This window comes from Eubalaena glacialis, chromosome 7, assembly GCF_028564815.1.
Source record: "Eubalaena glacialis isolate mEubGla1 chromosome 7, mEubGla1.1.hap2.+ XY, whole genome shotgun sequence".
Lineage (NCBI taxonomy): Eukaryota > Metazoa > Chordata > Mammalia > Artiodactyla > Balaenidae > Eubalaena > Eubalaena glacialis.
In genome coordinates, this window is record NC_083722.1 from 64,388,401 (window position 1) to 64,408,491 (window position 20,091).

General features: G+C 41.8%; 1 protein-coding gene across 1 annotated transcript in view; it reads left to right on the plus strand.

Annotated features, from left to right (window-relative positions):
* ITGA9 (integrin subunit alpha 9) overlaps positions 1-20,091 on the plus strand; it is a 345,733-nt gene that overhangs the window by 292,207 nt on the left and 33,435 nt on the right. The window contains exon 24 of the mRNA XM_061196493.1: positions 19,455-19,580. Coding sequence (XP_061052476.1) covers positions 19,455-19,580 — 126 coding nt within the window. The remainder of the gene's footprint in view (positions 1-19,454; positions 19,581-20,091) is intronic.

Here is a 20,091-nt window from a genome sequence, read left to right on the forward strand (position 1 = left end):
GGGCAGTGATTCTAAAGAACTGACATGATTTCCAGGAAGTAAAATTGGGTGGGAATGAGGGATAATATTCCAAGGAGACACATCAATAACTTTGCCATAGGGTACCATTAGGATATTGATATCAATATAATATCAATACCTGTATTCATTAGAATATCCAAGTTGGGGGCAAGACTTATATCTTAGTAAATTATAACCTCCCCCCTCCCCTCCGCCAGTGCATGTGTACCAGACAAGGCTGCCCATGATCTAATTTCTGCCAAAATGCGTCAGTTGATACTGGAACCTTAATTAATTTGTGATGAGGATCTCCATATCCCTATGAAGAAAAGATGCACCTGATATATCAGTGACCACACAGTAGCTTAAACTTAGAAATGGAAGACTGAATTGTTTTCCCCCAAGGATGATCTGGGGAAGACAGATCTGCTTAATGAAAGTGGTGTTGGGACCATCAAATCGATCACATTTGATCAAAGGCTAAAGAGTGAAAAAAATTCTCCTGAATAACTGACAAAAAATGAATACCACTTACTGCTGTCCTGAGGCTTTAGTGGCTTTTTTTATGTGCTGTTAAATTTAATCCACACAGCAGCTCCGTAAGGTAAGGTCATTATCCCAAGTTAAGGAACCAGGACTCAAAGACTTGCCCAACATCACACAGCTGGTAAGTAATAGAGCTGGGTTTGTAGTCAGATCTGTCTGACTTCAAAGCACAGGTACTTCCCCCTGTACTACTGTGCACACCCATCCTGGGCGCACTGCCCACTCCCCAGTCACCAGAGGCAGACTCAGTCAACAGAACAGACAGAAGATGAGCAGACCACCAAGAATCACCCACTTAATGAGGAGCATCTACCCCAGGACAGCGAGGCACCAACTGCTATCAAAAGAATAACTAACACCAGAGGTTATATTAACGAGGCAAACAGAAGAAGATTTTAGAATGAACAAGACTGATGTCTTCAGAGAGATGCAAAAAGACAGTATTCCCATGAAATAGAATAAACAAGAGTTTTGTAAATTTAAAATTTTGATCATTCAAATAAAAACCTTAGTATATGAGCTGTGTAGTAGAATGGATATAAAAGAATAAAGTAGTGGACTGGAAACTTGAGGGATTTCTCAAGAATGTAGTACAAAAGGACCCCAAAAAAGCCAGTTAAACTGTTAACAATCTGGAATGAGGATCCAAATGCTCTCAATATAAGAGTTAGGAGGCTGGCAAGATGGAAGTGAAAGCAAGCCAAGATTCTTGTCTTGTTTGGGGGAAAAGTTTGTGTACCAATTAACTCAAGGCTTTGATAAAAATAAACTTTAAACATGCAAAAATTTTAATGGCAACTTAGAAGAATAAAAGCAATGTAGGACATCCAAACCACTAAAGAATAAGAAGCACTTAAAAAGAAAGAACTCATGAAGAAGCAGGTGAAGGAGAAAAAAATTTTTTACATGTATATATATATGAGATGGCAAGAATAAATCCAAATATATCAATAATCAGAATAATTGAAAATGAATTAAATGCCTTAGTGAAAGACAGACTTTCAGATGGGTTTTTTTTTTGACCCAGGCATAAGTTACTTGTAAGAGACACACCTTTAAAAATGACCTATAATGTAAGGCATTCACAAAAAGATAAGGCAAATGCTAACAAAAAGAAAACAGGCATAAGAATATTAATAACAAAATAGAATTGAAGCAAAAAAATTGTTAAACAGGGCCAAAAAAATGTATTTCAGAATGATTAAAGATACAATCCAATGATAATTTGTAATATAAATGAATTTTTGTGTAACCAATCACATAGCTATAAAAAACATATAAAGTAATACCTGACAGAAAAACAAGGAGAAATTTACACATTCACAGTTACTACAGGAAAATTTAATACACTGTCCTCAAAAATCATGAGTATTTGAATAATGCAACTAACAATTGTGATCTCTTAGAGAGAGAAAGACCAAGACAGAATGAGTCAGAATGTCTGGGTTTCATTAGTACTTGCCTGCTTACCAGCTTTTGGTAACCTTGAGGAAGTCACCTAAATTCTCCAAGCTTATTTTCCTCCTCTGTGAAATGGACTATCTACTTCACATGGTGAGAATGGAAGAAGTTAATGTATATGGAGCAATTAGTAGAGTTCCCAGTATGTAAATAAGGGAATGCACATTCTTTTCAAACATATGTGAACATTCACAAATTACCCATGTATTGCACCACAAAAGCAAATCCCAATAGAATTTCAAAAGTCAAAGTAATACAAGCCACATTCTCAGACCACAGTGCAATAAACTTGGAAGTTGACAACAAAAATTTAGCCAAACAACCAACCAAAAACAGAACTATTTGGGAATTTTTAAACACCATCTTAATTTACTTTTTAGATAAAAAAGAAATCAAAGAGGAAGGAATAAACAAATTAGAAATGAAAGACAGTGAAAGCTTGTTCATATCAAAACTAATGGTTGTAGACAAAACCCACACAGAAGAAAATGTCACTACTCATATACAGAAAACAGGAAAGACTGAAAATAAGTGACCTAAAATGACAACAAGAGCTAGTAAAAGGACAATAAAATAAATTCAACTGTAAGAAAGTAAAGTGAAGATATCATTGAAGATAAAGCAAAAGTCGTGAAATGGAAAAAAATCAAAAGTATTCTACATCAATAAAACTAAAAACGGGGGCTTTTTTTTGTCCAGTAAAATAGATGAACCTATAGCAAATTTGATCAGGAAATGAAAAAGAGTGGTAATGCCAAAAAACAACCCTAGAAATGATCAGAGAACTACACTCACATGGAGAAGATTTTTAAATTATAAGATATTATTTTCACAATATAATGCCCACAAATATAAAAAGCCTAAAAGAAGTGTTATGAGGTAAAAAATCCAGCTAGACCAATTACCTCAGGAAAAAATATGAGTAGTATACAGACATCAAATTATAATGCTGTACACCTGAAACTTATATAATTAAAGAAAAGTGAAGTGTAGTCAAAGACTTGTGCCTTAAAAAAGCACCAGACCCAGATAGCTATTTAGGTAAGCTCTACCAAGCTTTCAAGGAACAGATAATTTCTGTGTTATATAAGCTGTTCGAGAGAGTAGAAAAAGATGAACAGCTCATTCTAGGATACTAACATAACCGTGATTCCAAAACTAGAAATGGAGAATGGGCACTAACACAAAAAAGGAAACTGCAGGCCAAACTCACTTTGAAAACAGATACAAAAATTCTAAATGTTTGCAAATCGATTCCTTTTAGAAGAAGAATCTATCCTGAGTAAAGAAGGATGTAATCCAGGAATGCTAGGTTGATTCTCCATAAAGAAATTGATTAACATTATTCACTCTATTAATAGTAAAGGGATGAAAGATGATATAACCGGATGATTGTCTTGATGAGGGCTTCTAAAAAGTCAAAAATTAAATTTAACATCCACTTTTTTTTTTTTTTTTTTTAACTTCTAGTAAGGAAGGTATGGAAGGGAACTTCCTCGGCTTGACAAAGGTCCCCTATCAGAACCTATAGAAAACTCCCACCTGATGCTGGAATATTAGGAGCTGTCCCACCTGCGGAGTGGAGGCATGAGTTCCTGCTTTTGTCTCTCCAGTTTAGCAGTGTTGGACGTCATAGGAACAAAAAGAAATGAATAACCTTTATTGTCAAGAAAGAAACCAAAGTATCCCTATTGCAAACAATGTTATTGTCTCCCTAGAAAATCCAAGAGAATCAATTGACTCAATATGAGGCTTTGTGAATGCCGCAAGTAAAAGCTTGGGCACACTTATAAACTGCCTGACCTTTGAATGCATTCCCCAAGCCACACACAGGTCCATCAGCTAAGGGTGGAAGCCTTACTGGATCAAGGTATTTCTGTGCAACCTCTGACCAAACATTGACTGATAATTAAGCTATACTGATCCAGGACAACCTCTAGGAAACCAGGTTTAAAAATAAAAACAAGTGTAGAAAAAATTACTGAGCAGAGACATCAAAGGCTACACACTTCATCAGAAACAGGCTCCACAGAATAGTCCTGGCAAGTCAGTAAACAAACAAGCAAAACCAAAAAAGAACTGAAAGAAAAGAGAATACAGCCATCCCTCAGTATTTGTGGAGGATTGATTCCAGGACTGCCCTATGGATACCAAACTCCATGGATGCTCAAGTCCCTTATATAAAATGGCATAGTATTTGCATATAACCTACAAACTTCCTACCATATTCTTTAAATAATCTCTAGGTTATTTATAATAACTAATACATAGTAAATGCTATGTAATAAATAGTTGTAAATACAATGTAAATGCTACATAAATAGTTGCTGGAAGGCAACAAATTCAAGCTTTGCTTTTTGGAACTTTCTGGAATTTTTTTTCCCAAATATTTTCAATCTGTGGTTGATTGGATCCACAGATGCAGAGCCTGTGGATAAGAAGGGTCAACTGTAAAGAAAAAGAAGTAAAGCCTCAGAGATGTGGGGACACCATAAAGCATAACAAAATACACATATTTAGAGTTCCAGAGGAGAGGATAGAGAGGAGGGAGCAGAAGAAATATCTGATGAAATAATCACCCCAAACAATCGAGGTATGTAAACTCCTTCACAATAAATGAAGAAAATTGTCTATCCATTTGGGAAGAAATTACGGAAAACCTGTACCTCACTTAGAAAAAAAATAGATGGATGAAAAAGTTATATGTAAAGAAGAAGAAGAAGTATTAGTAGAAAGTGCTGAATATTTTCATAATCTTTAGATGGGAAAGCTCTTCTTCATAAGCAAGTCATAAATTCTAGAACCCATAAGAGAAGGCTGACAAATTTAAATCTATACAAATACCAAAATCTTGTGTGATCAAAATACATCATAAACAAAACTAAAAGATATTTGGGAGAATATACTGGCAACATAGTTCACAGACAAATAATATATAAATAACTTCTACAAATCAATAAGGAAAATGCCAAAAATTATAAAAATGGGTGAAGGGATAGGAACGGGAAATTCACAAAGGAAGAAATTTTAATGACAAACATATAAAAAAATTTAATGGCAAATAAACATTAGCCTTACCAGTAATCAGAGCAATGCAAACTCAAATGAAAATGAGGTCTTTCCCCCCATTAAACTGGCAAAAATCTAAAAGACTGTTAATATCCATTGTTGGTTAAGATGAGGGCAAATGGGCACTCCCAAATACTGTTGGTGTGAAGGGCAATTTGACAGTAACTATCAGAATTTAAAATACGAATACCAACAATTCCACTTTTCAGATCCTGCCTCAGAATTCTCACATAGTATATATAGTAGAAGTTTCTAACTTTTTGATAGTAGATGTGAGTGGTCATCGTTCTCAGCTTAAATGTAGGCTTTTCCTATGTTGGTGAAGTAGAAAATAATAATACTCCATTAGTATTCTGAGAAGGAGCTGTTAGGTTTAGGCTAAAAAAAGTAGTAGTAATATTAATAACAACAATAATAATGATAATAAATTTTTATTAAGAACTTACTATAGTTGAGGAACTGTACTAAATACTTTACCTGGACAAATTCTTTTAATTTTCATGATAGTTTGATGAGGAAACAGAGGCAAAGACAAAGGGATGGCCAAGGTCACAGGGTCAGTAAATAGCTAGGTTGATGTCTGCTCTTGACCACTAAACTGTACAGCCACTGCAAGGCCTCATAACACCGTTTTGTCTGAACTTGTAGCTGTCCAGCAGCCGTAGTATCATCTGGAAGTGACAAATGTAGAAAGGTAGAATCTCAGGTGCCACCCAGACTTGGTGAATTAGAATCTGTGTTTTAACAAGATCCCCAGTGATTCCTTTGCACATTAATATCTAAGAAGCCGTGGTCTAAAGCATGTTACTGAATTCTCTCCGAGCTTCCCTTTCCTCATCTATAAAATGGTGATGACAGTCCTTGCCATGAAAGGCTGTTGGGGGGTGGGGGGGGGTGGTTTAATCCACACCTTCATTTATTCAGCAAATGCTTTGCATGCACCCTATGGCAAGCACTAGGTTACTACGGGGAACAAAACAGACAAAAAATAATAATTTCCAGCCCTCGTGTAGCTTACATTCTGGTAGAGGCAAGTAATAAATAAGTAAAATGTATAGTACATTACATGATAGGAAATGCTTTGGAGAAAAATAAAGGAGGCAAGGGGGTGAGAGTGGGGAAGTTTGTGGTTTTAAATAGAGCTGTCAGAGCAGGTCTTGCTGAGACCTTCATTCAGGGTTGGAGCGGGGGAGGACCCAAGTTGTCGCACGAGTTTGTAAGGTGATCATCTTTGTTCATAAGGCCTTGCCAAGTCTGTGTTTTCTGATAATTCTCTTTCCTTGATTTTGGCGCTACTTGGTTTCTCTCCTTTACAATTCCAACCCTGCATGTTGCCCCTGCGTGGTGGTGTCCGTGTCCGAATTGGAAACCAGGAGTCTCTTTGTGTGTACTCGTCAGCACTCACTCTGGGGGAGCTCTCTTCCCAGAGTGAATCACTTATCTCGCTGGCCACAGCAGTTGACAGTAACACTGATTTTTGAAGCTGGCTGGCTGTTAAGGCACATTTTGCATGAGGAAAGTCCTGGGTTTTATGACTTAGTTATGTTTGGAGGGTAGTTGCAACAAGAAATCTCCCTGCAGTAGGCTTGCTGGAGGCCAAGACATAACCTGTACATAAGCCAAGCCTGGCACTTTAAAGCAACCCAGCAAATAACCCAAAGCAAACTCACTTTTTTTTTCGGTGTCTACTACTTTCCCTCTTGGTGAACACATGCTTTTTTTTTTTTTTTAAATTGAAGTGTAGTTGATTTATAATATCATGTAAGTTTCTGGTGTTCGGCACAAGGATTCAGTTTTATATATATGCATATATATATATGTATATGTATGTATGTTCTTTTTCAGATTCTTTTCCCTTATAGATTATCACAGAATATTGTGTAGACTTCCCTGTGCTATACAGTAGGTCCTTGTTAGTTATCTATTTTATACATAGTAGTGTATGTATGTTAATCCCAGCCTCCTAATTTATTCCTCCCCCTACCCCCCTTTCCCCTTTGGTAACTGTAAGTTTTTCTTCTGAGACACAAGCCCCTTCACTCTCAGTTTTTTCTGTAGAAATTTCTTCCTCTCCTTCATTCTCAGTTTTTTCTGTAGAAATTCGAGGGCTCACCCTAAACCAAATCACCGCTCATCCTGGTTGGGAGGTTCCTGCAAACAAGAATTCAAGGCTTAGAAACCCTCCTCAGGATGCCAAGTGTTTGGGTGATATTCATTCTTTTCCCTGATATCCTGTAACTTAAATGGTGTCATGTAAAGTTAACTGTTAATAATACAGCTTATGTGATGAGGAGATAAGGGGGGAGGGGAAGAAACCCTTCTCCAGTAGGGGCAGATGGATTTCCAGCCCTGGGGTGGATGGGGCGGGGGTGGGGTGCTATGGGATCCAACCCTCTGCCTTTGGACAGAATACAGTCGAGACATCTCCCCAGTACAACAGAACCGTGCTTCCAGCAAGTTCTCCGGGTTAAGCCACTCTGATATCCCTTGAATCCCATTTTTTATGACTATCTTCAGTTCATCATGCCCTAATTTCCCGACCTTTTCTGAGTTAAAATGGAAAACAGTTGCCTAGCTCCCTCTGTGGAGAAGTTGAGCTGTTACTTAGTCATTCTTCCCACTTCTCTTCCCAAAAAGTATCACAGTTCCTTTAGTTCTCTTTTTCCCATCGTAAGCCGTTCTCTTTGTTCTCTTAGTATCTCCAAATAAATAAAAATTCAAAACTGAGCCCCTCCCTGGTGGCGCAGTGGTTAAGAATCCACCTGCCAATGCAGGGGACACGGGTTCGAGCCCTGGCCCGGGAAGATCCCACATGCCGCGGAGCAACTAAGCCTGTGCGCCACAACTACTGAGCCTGCACTCTAGAGCCCACGAGCCACAACTAGTGAGCCCACGTGCCACAACTACTGAAGCCCACGTGCCTAGAGTCCATGCTCCGCAAGAAGAGAAGCCACGACAATGAGAAGCCTGCGCACCGCAACGAAGAGTAGCCCCCACTCACCGCAACTAGAGAAGGCCCGCGCGCAGCAACGAAGACCCAGCACAGCCAAAAAACAAAACAAAACAAAACAAATTTATTTAAACAAAACAAAACTGAGCCCCAAGTACTATGCCTTTTTATCCAAGCTCTCCTCATCACAAACGGTTGTTACTCTGGCAGGGAGGACCTGATTTACCATTTGAAAATGTGCTTCTACTCTTAATAATTCCCCAGTGTAGCTCTCAGAGACACCCTGAGGTTCTCTGTAAAAAGATCAACAAGGAGATCTTAGTGGCCAAAACCATGAGGTCCAAAACTCTGCATGATCCTCCCACCTTTCCAGGCCATGTTCTGCAACCTCCTCTGCCCCACCCTCACCCCTGACCCTGTCTTCCAGCCACTCTGGACCGCGAAGGCTGCTGACCCACCCACCATGCACTTCCCTGGGCCTCCTGACCTTACTAATGCTTCTCCCTTCCCTCTGGCTGTGGAAAGCCCACTCATTCCTCCAGACCCAATTCACACATCCTTTCTTCCCGCAAGCCCTCCCAGATGCCTTCCCAGATCGTCCTGCCTCAGGGCCTTTGCACCTGCCTCTGCTGAGAACACTTCCCCCAAATATTTGCATGGCTGGTTCCTTCTCATAATGCAGATCTGAGCCCAAAGTTCACCTTTCCAGGAAGGTCTACCCTGACCACCTTAGCTAAAGTTGCAAACCCCCTATCAACTTTCTGTCCCATTACCCTGTGTGCTGTTTTCTTCATAGCGCTCACCACTATCTGAAATTACTGTTTTTAATTGTCTGTCTCCTTCCAGAAGACTAAAAACACCATGGAAGTAAAGGTCACGGCTGCCTTGTTTTCTGTGCATCCCTAGTGTTTGGTGCCCGGACACTATGCACATACGCACTATATGCAGTATGTGCTCAAATAAATGAAAGCATTGGCTACTCCCACTCTGTTAGGATCACCATCACAAGTATTTCTCTGGGCGTCAGGATAGGGTGTGTGTCCTTAGACACCTACACACCCTGCCACACATCTAATGAGCACCTCATACGTTCCAGGAACTCGGAAAATGTGCACTGAATTTCAATCCCTGAGTAGAGATGTTTTGACAATTTCCCTTCACCCACAACAGAGGTTGCTTTAATTTCAATGTAGGAGAAAGTAAAAATGTAAAACTTTGAAATAAGGAGCTGAATCACTTATTAGAAATGAAGGCTTTGAAGAGCAAACTTAAACTCCACAAATTTTGATCAGAGATATTATGAAAACGTTCTCTCTCTCTCTCTCTCTCACACACACACACACACACACACACACACACACACACACGTCTGCTGATTTCAGCGATGGCCTCAAACCATTTTTTAAATTTTTCCTTCTTTCTGCACATGTCTGAATGTGAGCTGAATAATCAGGTCCTGAAATGGGTCAGAATTAGGTTGGCTGTAATTTTTTTTCTCAACAGAAGCCAAACACTTAGGGGAGGTGGCTGATGGAATTATGGAGCAAGAGTTACGTTCCTGGGTTCTTGGGTCAATTTTAGTTTGGCGGGAGGGAGAAAGCGTGTGTGTTTCTGGGCAAGCTTACACCTGACCCGCACCCTCTGGAAGGTGGGGATGAGCGCCAGCCTGGGCTGCGCGTGCACACTGTGGATCAGAGACTGCCCTTTAGCCCTTGTGGACAGAGCGAATGAATCAAGGCAGTAGGGCCAGCTCCCCGCTGGCTGAGGGCGCCACCTATCAGGGGTTGCGGGGCTCGTGCGCACGGCTGCTGTGACATCTGGAAGCATTAACGCTTTGTGGCAGCATGCGCGTGATGATGCTGAGGTGCCTGTGTTCTCTGGTCTCCCAATACAAATGGGCCTTAGAAGTTGGTGGTTATGCAGTTTACTTTCCTTCTTCCTTTTTTCATTCCTTAAGAGCAACATAGCCCTGTCACTGCAGGGGTGATAGGTTGTTAGCAAAGTTGATAACAGGAAGTCTCACTGAGGATAAACAGAACACATCAGCCATTGCCCAGAAACACATGGTTCTCATTGAACCTGCCGAGGACTAATTGTGTGTGTATCAGAAGCACGAAAACAGGAAAACTCCTTTCTGATAGACCCACCAAGCCTCTTCTGACCAAAAGGAACTTTCTTAGCATTGTTAGATACTGAGAAGTCATTATCTCCCCAGCTGTCAGGGTGCTAACTCCACTTAACTTCTCCTAAACACATGACCGAAAGCATGTTTCAGGCCTCTCACGAAGTCTTAAAGCTTTAGATTCAATGAGTGACATCTAGGTTTCTCTTTCCACTGCTCTGATGCGTATCCCCTCAGAAAACCAGTGTAAGAGATTAGACAGATGCTTACACCTGAAACATAGCATCCAGAAAATGACTGTTATTTACCTTTTGGTAAAAGAGCAATAATAAAGTGATGCATCTAATAAATGCAGAGATAACTCAGTGATTCCATAGGTGTGTTGCTTTATCCTTTAACGTAAAATGGGTATGAGCTTCATTCTTCACTATAAGATGGGTCCAAGAGCTAGAACCGGAGCTTAAATAAGCCAATACAATTCCGGGGACTGTGTTATGTCCCACATCAGGGCTACTGACTCATTTATTATTCAAATCAACAAACCATTCTGCTTCCAAAATGTTTCATTATCTGTGGAAGGAAAGTATTTTTGGCATGCACATCAAGTGCTCAGATAACATTCTTATGTCTCTCTTTTTTGCTAAAGAGAATCTGACCACATCTGGAAATTCTTTGGTGTCACTGCTTCTCTGAAACTACATCCCATCTGTATCACTTTAACTCCAGTAAAAGGCCATCCCAGTGCTTTGAAATGGGCCTCATGGGGCGGGGCCAGGGTGGGGTGGGGGAGACTTGGCTTTCTCTGATAAAATGTAAATGAATGCTGTTTTACAGGGCAGCCTGGTGGTGGCCTGCACTCTTGACTTTTCAGCATGTTGGCCTGTGACACCCAGAGGAAAAGGGTGTGGGGGATGGGGAGGAACACCATTATTTTAGCCAAACCCTAGAGCTGGTGGGAAAAAAATCATTGCCTTTTATCATAAGAAGTGATATCTTTTATGAAATAATGGCATATTCATACAGAGGACAAAATTGTATGATGGATCGTGCTCTTTCTTTCCTCTGGAATGTTGGTTTTGAGGCTTTGCCCCTTTATTTCCTGTTTCAGTTTTGGTCTCAGTAACACACTGACCTTTCAGATCAAATACAATTTTTCCCAGTGGTGATGGCCTTAAGGGATGGGGAAGGGGGTTGGGGAGGCAAGTCTTTTATTTAGAAGATAACTTTTCAGCTAGAAAGAGAGAGGACATCTGGAGTTGAAGTTATGGTCTTTTCCGGCTTTTTTGAGTTGCTGTCTTTCCCTTTCTAGAAATTAAAAGGCACTAGGTTATTGTTACATTTCTTGCTCCTTCTGCTCCATTTCCAACTCTGCAGGTTTGTCAACGGGCTCTTATTCATGGACGGCTGTTCTGTGCTCTCATTTACGCATTTCAGTTCGAAACCAGAATTCAGCTCTTCACTTGCGGAGTGAGGCTAGGAGGGCCTGTCCAAAGCTAGAACCTCATATTAACTTACCTTGTATTGTTGTGATCATCAAAATGCTTCTCCTTTTTGTCTATTTGTAGGAACACATTGGAGTCTGTAGCTACACACAGAGGTAAATATCAGAAAATCAGAACTTGCCAAACTGATAAGCAAGAGGACCCTTTTCACAAAGCAAAAGAATTCATAACTCTTGAGAGAGGTCTACCAAAGGATGCCTTTGACAACTCCTACCTTTAAATGATGTGCACACACAAAAATTGTGTTCTCAACCTTTCAAATACATAGGTAACATAGAGCTAGGCATATCCATTATAAGGAACTACCCAAGATGATTATCACTGTTTTTCTGCCCTTATAATGTCTTTGCGGTTGAAGAAATCAGAGTGAATAAATGGAGACTTTGAGCACCCAACCCTTCTAGGTTATTCTGGGTCTGCATTATACAGTCTTGAAATGAATGGTGATACATAAAAGTATTTTTCTTAGGATTTATTATTAAAATGTTGTCATCTTTCACTGTTCTTTGGGCAATATCAAGAAACACTTAGAAAATCATAGCAATGTGATTTAACATAAAAGATAATAAAAAGGGTTCTTTAAGACTGTAAAAAAAGCTATCACAGTTTACGTTTTGCTGAATGGAAAATATGTAACTCTTATTTCTCTTTCTAGTAGTAAACATCTTAGATCGGCCTAAGTAACCAGTTGGTGTCATTTCTTGACCCTTTTATGAGGGCTATATTTATTTCAAACATTGGAGTCCTAAAATTAATATCGCCAAAGCCATTGTGGTCAACGTTCAGCCTCCCGTGGCAGAAAGGGGACTTATTATCTTCGGATACCTTGGTTCCAAGAGTAGGCAGTAGGTAATTGAATTAGCAAAGTAGGCATTAAAAACATTCTCTGGGTTTTTTAAGCTCAAGGGGCGTGTGAATTCAGAGGAGCAGGTGGTAAGTCAGGGGACGGGTCATGTTTACCCAGTTGCCATCAGCTGTGGTTGGTGTCACATGATATGGAAAAGTGGCCCAGGGATGTAACAGAGAACAGAAAGTCAACGATTAACAGATAAATGTGAGTTAACATGAAACACATGTAATTAAAAAATGAACCTATGCCCCCCTTTAATCCAGGTCATTCCAACAAACATAGTTTCTAGACCAAATTTTACCCAAGACCCACATTGGTGGAGACGCAAGGATTGGCTCCTGGGGAGAACTGTTGTCACTGAGTTTATTCCTCTATTAATTTAATCTTCCATTTCTCTTTTATTTCCTATGTACTATGTCCAGGGGGCATCAAGCCAGGGACACTTTGGTGACCCTTCCCATCCCTAGAACCCAACCAGCTGGAATATGGTTAAGGAATGAGGCTGATGCTGGTAGAAAGGGGACCTCCATGCTTTAGCCTGTTAAAATTATACCAGTAATACCAAAAATAATAATAATAATAAATATACCAAATATACCAGTAACACCAAAAATATACCAATAATTAAGGAAAAGTGGTTCCTTAATTTTGAGACATGTTAATCCACCTTCTGGATAACTTCCCACCTCTGTGATTTGCCTACAAGGCCCTCCTCTGTGTCCAGGCCCACCTCACCTGCCTCATTTCTGGCCACTACTCCCCAACATTCATCCAGTGCTTGACCACGTTGAACTCCCAGGCTCTCTAGACTCAAGCCTACTGTTTGCACCTCCATGCCTTTGCACATGCTGTTCTCCTCTGCCTGGAATTCCCTTCCCCTGCTCCCTTTACTCTCTTGAGGTTCTCTTTTCCTCCAGAATTCACCTGCAATGCCACCTCCTCTGAGTCAGGGATGCAGTTCATGACAGAGACTGATTTGTTGGCTGAGAGAGAAGTCTGTAGACAAGATTGACAATCACAATAGGAGCCCTGCTCTGAGGGCTGTGAAAGGATAAACCATGAGATGATGGAACAGAGGCTGTGCATCCTGGGTGCAAGGAAGGTGGGGCTGGACAGGGAGCTTCCTGGTGGAGACTTTGGAGATGGTACTCCTTCCACAGTCAAAGCTGACAGGTACATGACAGATTCCTTAACCTCTCTGGGCCTCGGTTTTCTCATCTGTAAAATGGGGGTGAAACTTCAGGAGACCAGATGTCCCAGTGTGCCTGGCTCATACCTGATCTATGTCTCTGTCTTGCTATTCTGTCTGGTTGACTCCCCGACTTCATTCTCAAAAATATCCCCGTTTAGACAATAAATTATATGTCACTTACTGATAATAGTACCCTCTGTGAGTGGGTGTTATAAGGATTCAGTGTATCCCGTAGCTCTTAGAATAGCACCCAATGTTAGCTAGTATTATTCCCATTTATATCTGCGTAGAGATGGGGCCTTAAGCAGCTGGAATTGGTTTCCAAGGTGATGTGCTTGGAGCAAGAGACTTAGAAAGCACATTGGAGGACTTTCCTGTCCCTCAGGCCCAGGGACAGGGACTCTATTAAAGCTGCTGTGTTCTGGGAACCTAGGAGAGACCTGTGTCCTCTCTCTCACTCTAGGTCAGCCGACAACACTAAGTACCTTGTACAGGCCCCTCTTTTGAGGCCACAACATGGAAATGCCCTGTTTCTTACAACCCCTTTATCAGACCACCACACCCTAGAGAGTCTTTAGTAAAAGCTCTAGATGTCCTTTTCCACCTGGTGGCAGGTAATGATAAATTCGACACAGAGAGTTAATTCCCTTTTTCAGTATTTTACCCATGAATCAGCCCCAGTTCATACTTGAAACCCAGTATTTCATGAATGAGGCTTTGCCAGGCTACCTGGAGTGCACTGAGGACACTTCATCCTCAGACAGGCCTGGGCCCTTGGAGACTTCTGACTACGAAGGTTCCCCTAACCCAGGCTGACCCGGACTCTGCCACCAAGTGATGTCCACATTCTCTTGGGCTCCCCACAGTTTCCCAAATCACCACCAGTTCTTGGTTTCAACTTGCACAATGTTTTCTTTGGGGTCAGGATGAGGGGAGAGGCGGAAGCCAAATGGCAACAGCAAACCCTCAATAGCTGCCTTTGCCAAATTCAGCCTTAACACTGTGTCCCGTATCCTCTTGTCCTTTTTTGTGTGTTTGGTGAAGTTCTTTTATTCACATTCCAGTAGATACGGCCTATTCCAGCTCCCAGAGGTCCTGGAAGATGAGCAGCCGTGTCATGGGAAGCATTTGGACTCAGAGAGTCTGGAAAATAGATGAGAAGTGGGTGGACAGGGATGAGCAGGGGGCAATGGCCGCAGAGTCCCTGGCCAGCCACGGAAATGAAGCTGTTGGATATGAGTGCCATAGTGCTTGGATTGTCTGCAAGAAGAAAACCTTGCATCTCCTTGATGATTTCACCACCAGACAGGGTGGTTAGAACCCAGTTGTGGGGGGTGGATGCTCAGTAATTGCTTATCTATGTAGCAGGAGACTAGGTGACCCCCTGCTCTAATGAAAATGCAGGAGAATCCTCAAGGGGCATAATTAGCAACTGAGGACAACCTTAGTGATCACGTAGGCCACCATCCTAATTTCACAAGTGGGGAAACTGAGGCCCCAGAGACCTGAACTGCATCAGCTGTTAGGAGCCCAGGACCGTCAAGTTCATCAAGGCCATCTGTGCCCAAGGATTCCTTCACTGGGTGCCGCTTGCTGCCACCAACCAATCACGTGACCTTGGACGAGTCACAGAACTCGGGGCCTCTGGTTCCTTATCTGTCAGCCGAGGCCATGGGACTGTATGATCTTGGAGCTGCCTTCCAGAAACAACATTCCAGGATGCTCTGTTCACCTTCCAGCCTGAGACAGCATGGAGTGGCCTGGCCTCCCAGCCAGCAGGCACTTTATCTCCCGTGGAGCAGAAGTGGGTCAGGATGGAGGACTTTGGGATTCCTGGGCTTGTAGCCTCATGGTTCCTTCCCTTTGACCGGGGTAAGAACAGGAAGGGATGGTTTCCCTCCGCCTCCACCTCCACCCCCCACCCCTCCATGACTCCCACCCCAGCCCATCCTCAGCCTCTGTACCTAAGAGGCAGGGAAGTGGTTGCAAACAGATCTCTGGAGCTGGATGGCCTGCGCTCCAGCCCAACTCTGCTGCCTGCCCTCTGGGAGACCTGGCCCCCCCTGCCTCTCAGCTTCCCCATCTGTAAAATGCTGACAGTAACAACACTCGCCTCACAGGGGTGCACGGTACGGGCTGCACAAGTGTCGGGTACCATTGTGTCCATCACACACGTTCTATCCATGCACACAGAACAATCCCTCGCCCTCATGACCCTGGCCAGGGACCAAGTTGCTCATTTTAGCTGAGGGAGCGTCTACAACCAGATTAGCTGGTCTGAACCAGACCCATGCAGCACGGAGCAACCTTCGGCCTCCTTTGAGAGAGGACCACCCTGAACCTCCCGGAAAAACGTCGTTTTCCCCGATTGAAGTGATTCCCATGTAACCACAGTCGGGAGCACGACTGGCTGAGACTTTCAGTCACCACAGACTCAGCCTCCACTTCCCTCCTCCAGATTCCCCTGAGGCAGATCAGATGTCACATCAGATCACATCACGTCCCTGTCATCACCCTGTTCACAGGCCCCTAAGACTCTAGGGGAAAAGAGGAAGATGGAGCTCCAAGCTGTGTCTGTGCCCCACGTGTTGGCACCGGTTGCTCCTCCCACCTCACCCTGTGGTTCCCAGCACCCTCCCCCAAGGTGCTGGTGTCCTGTGGGCATGACAGTGAACCTGGCTGGGTTGGGACTCTGCTCCTACACTTCCCCTCCCTGCTTGGAAACCCTAATCGCCCATTGCAGAGCCAGGAGGAGCTCTGCCCCATCCCTGATTTTAATTAGGAACGGATGCATCCTGCAAGACTCAGAGTTCCGTCTCTCTCAACCCAGACCAAATGTGTTTGGGGGGCCAGGCCTGGTCATCTCCACAGAAGAACATGAATCCCACAGGGCTGCAGAAGGACCGTTTCTCCAGTGGCTTTTCAGCAAATGTCCACTCCAGAAGACAAACAGGAAAAGCGGAGACCCACATGCTTCCGAGTAAAATATGATTGGAATTAACATGAGCACACACATTCAAGTTCTCAAATGTTCAATGAACAAAATGTTTTCTATCTGCGAGGTGCCATATATGCCCAAATAGAGGGCAACCCCCAAAGAACACAATCCACCACTTTTCTAAAGAGGTAAATTTAACAGACTTTTTTGGCCAACTTGACAGGAATCAGAACTGTGATTGCTTTTGGGCTGGGGATGGGAATTGACTGGAAAAGGGCCAGGGGAAACTTTCTGGAGGGATGGACGTGCTCTGTCCCTTCACTGGGGTGGTGGTTATGTGGGTGATTTCATTTGTCAAAATTCATCAGATTATACCCTTAAGATCTGGACATTTTTAGGGAATGTAAATTTTAACCTCAATTTTAAAAAAAGAAAAGTAAATACCTACTTGTAATACTTAACCTAATCATGTAGTCGCACACTTAAAATTATAAAAGAATACCACATTAATTTATATTACTCTTTTTACTCACACGTTTCACAAAATGATTTTATGCAGATGTGCATCTTTTGAGATCAATGGATAGCATTACTAAAGCCACTTTTTTAGTTGACAGTATTCCAAAGCATATCATCTTCAATTCATCTAATTTATTTGAAATGCGGAACATTTTGAATCCATGTTTGATGCTGAAATTTTATTGCAAGACACAAATACCCATTTGCATAGCATTACAGCAGTTGTTTTTCTCATTTGTCTTAGAAGTGATTGTTCTTGATTCTCACGACATAATCAACTAATGTTTTGCTTTCCAAAAATGAGCTTTAAAATATTTATCACAACTTACAGTTGCACCCCAGGAATAATCACCACATATATGTTAAATCTCATTGCCTCCTTCCCATTAATTCTTCTAGTGACCTCGAAAAGCATCCAAAACCAACACTGATTGAGACCATTTCAGACTGGTGTGTCCTCCCAGATTTTGTGGTTCGAATAAAGCAATTGAGAGAGTACCAAATTACTTACTGTTTTAAGGAACAGTAAGTCCCTTGAGTTCCCTGGTGGTCCAGTGGTTAGGACTTGGCGCTTTCACTGCCATGGCCCCGGGTTCAATCCCTGGTCCCCACAAGCTGAGAGGCGCAGCCAAAAACAAACAAACAAAATGCAATGCATTTTAAAGAACAGTAAGTCCCCAAACTATGAGAGACCTTTAAAGGCAACACTCTATTTTCTAAGAGTTAATTTGAGGAAATAAACCTTCATCTTATTTATCCTCAGGCATATATAGTAAATCCTGGCATATGTGTTCAGACCAAAGATAAAATAGAGATTAAATTTAGAGGTCTTGTTTTATAGTTCATTGTTCAAAGATTAGCGTTGTTAGCTTAAGTTAGAAGTTTCCATGTAAAAAATTTAAACTAGACCTTGCTCCCTACCATGAATGAGAAGCTGAAACATTCTTGAATCAGTGTAAACACACTATATTTTACTCAAAGGCATTAAAGAAAGGAGAGTGTAGTTTAAGTAGATGATTCTGGTTAGAAATCAGATTGTAAACACAATCCTAAATTATGAATTACTAACGATTAATTTTGCAACTTGACCTTAAGTCATGTCAAAGCTTCAACTACACACAGTGTGATATGATAATATATAAAGAAGGCTTTGTTTTTTTCAACATTTCCCCAGTTTAGGCATCAAAAATAGTATTGTTCTTGGGCTTCCCTGGTGGCGCAGTGGTTGAGAATCTACCTGCCAGTGCAGGGGACACGGGTTTGAGCCCTGGTTTGGGAAGATCCCACATGCCGCGGAGCAACTGGGCCTGTGAGCCACAACTACTGAGCCTGCGCGTTTGGAGCTTGTGCTCCGCAACAGGAGAGGCCGCGACAGTGAGAGGCCCGCGCACCGCGATGAAGAGTGGCCCCCGCTCGCCGCAGCTAGAGAAAGCCCTCGCACAGAAACGAAGACCCAACACAGTCAAAAATTAATTAATTAATTTAAAAAAAATAGTATTGTTCTTAAAGAAACCAACATGGAAGACTATGTACTGTTGTTTTGATCTTTTTTTAATGTTGTTGTTGCTCAGCATTGTTTTTCCACTGGTCTTTTAAAAGCTGTCAGAAGCAAAGTCAGGTAACTCAGCAAGAGCTCCCCAGGGCATATAAGCTCCTGTATGGCTCAATGCAGTGGATGCCAAATTTTTTTTTTTTTTTTTTTGGTAGCAGAATCCTGGTTTTAAATGACATTATGTGTGGTTGATGCTCTAGTTGGAACAGAGATGGGAGCCCAGAGCAGTCCTGCTTGGTGCCCCTTCTCCTCTCTAGAGAATCCACTCACCTAGAGGTTCCGTGGAACACAGTTTGAAAACCTCTGGCAGTGGACCATGCCTAAAGGCTGGAACTCAGAAGATCTCAGTTTAAAACCTGAGTTCTGGTCTGTGTGATTGTTAGCAAGTAATTTAACCTGAGCCTCATTTTCTTTCTCCAGACAAAGAACATGAATGCTCATCTCAGAGAGTTGCTATAAGGATGTTTTTAAAGTTTATTTTGTTCCTTAAGTCTTACTCTTCCTTGGTCACAACTCACTTGCATGTTGTGTGCCATCTCAATTATTTAACGACTTAGCATCCACGTTTTTTATTATTTGGCCTTGTTGATGCTACTACTTCTGCCTGTCAGCTTTTCAGCCATTAGTGTCCCGTGGAGAATGGACCAGGGGGAACAGTTGACTTTGGGCTCTACTGCAACTACAATAAGGGATTCCAGGCTCATGATCCGTTCTTGGGATGGACCACTCTGACAGGTTTCTTTTCATTTTCAGGTGGGCCAGGAGAAGGGAAACTGTTCTTTCCAGAAAAACCCAACCCCCTGTATCATCCCTCAAGAAACAGAAAATATCTTCCATACAATATTTGCTTTTTTCACAAAGTCGGGAAGAAAAGTCTTGGTAAGAATTTACTTACTGGTTGGATTAACATGGGTGGTCCTCATTAGGAAGGCAAATCTGAGATGAGAAGCCAGTTTTCTATTTGGCATTTATTATTTCCCAAATCTGGTTTTAATCAATTGGCTTAGGAAGTCACAAGGACTGTAGTCAACTCCTATTTTTCAGCCTGAGGTTTCTATCAAAGTGTTAAATTTACATTTGAAATTCCATTGGCTGGCACAGGGAAAACCTTTGCAACCCACCAAGCACAAAGTTAAACATTTCCCCCCCTAGTATGAGTCTAATCAAGAGTGATGGTTCTCGTAAAACCACTTTGTATACCACTATTGGGCAGTATATACTAAAACTAAACATATCTATACCCTATGACCCAGCAGTTCCACTCCCAGGTATATCCCCAAGAGAAATGAGTACTTGTATCCCCCCAAAGACATGGACAAGAATGTTCACAACAATCTTATAATAGTCAGAAACTGGGAACAATCCAAATATCCATCACCAGGAGAATATA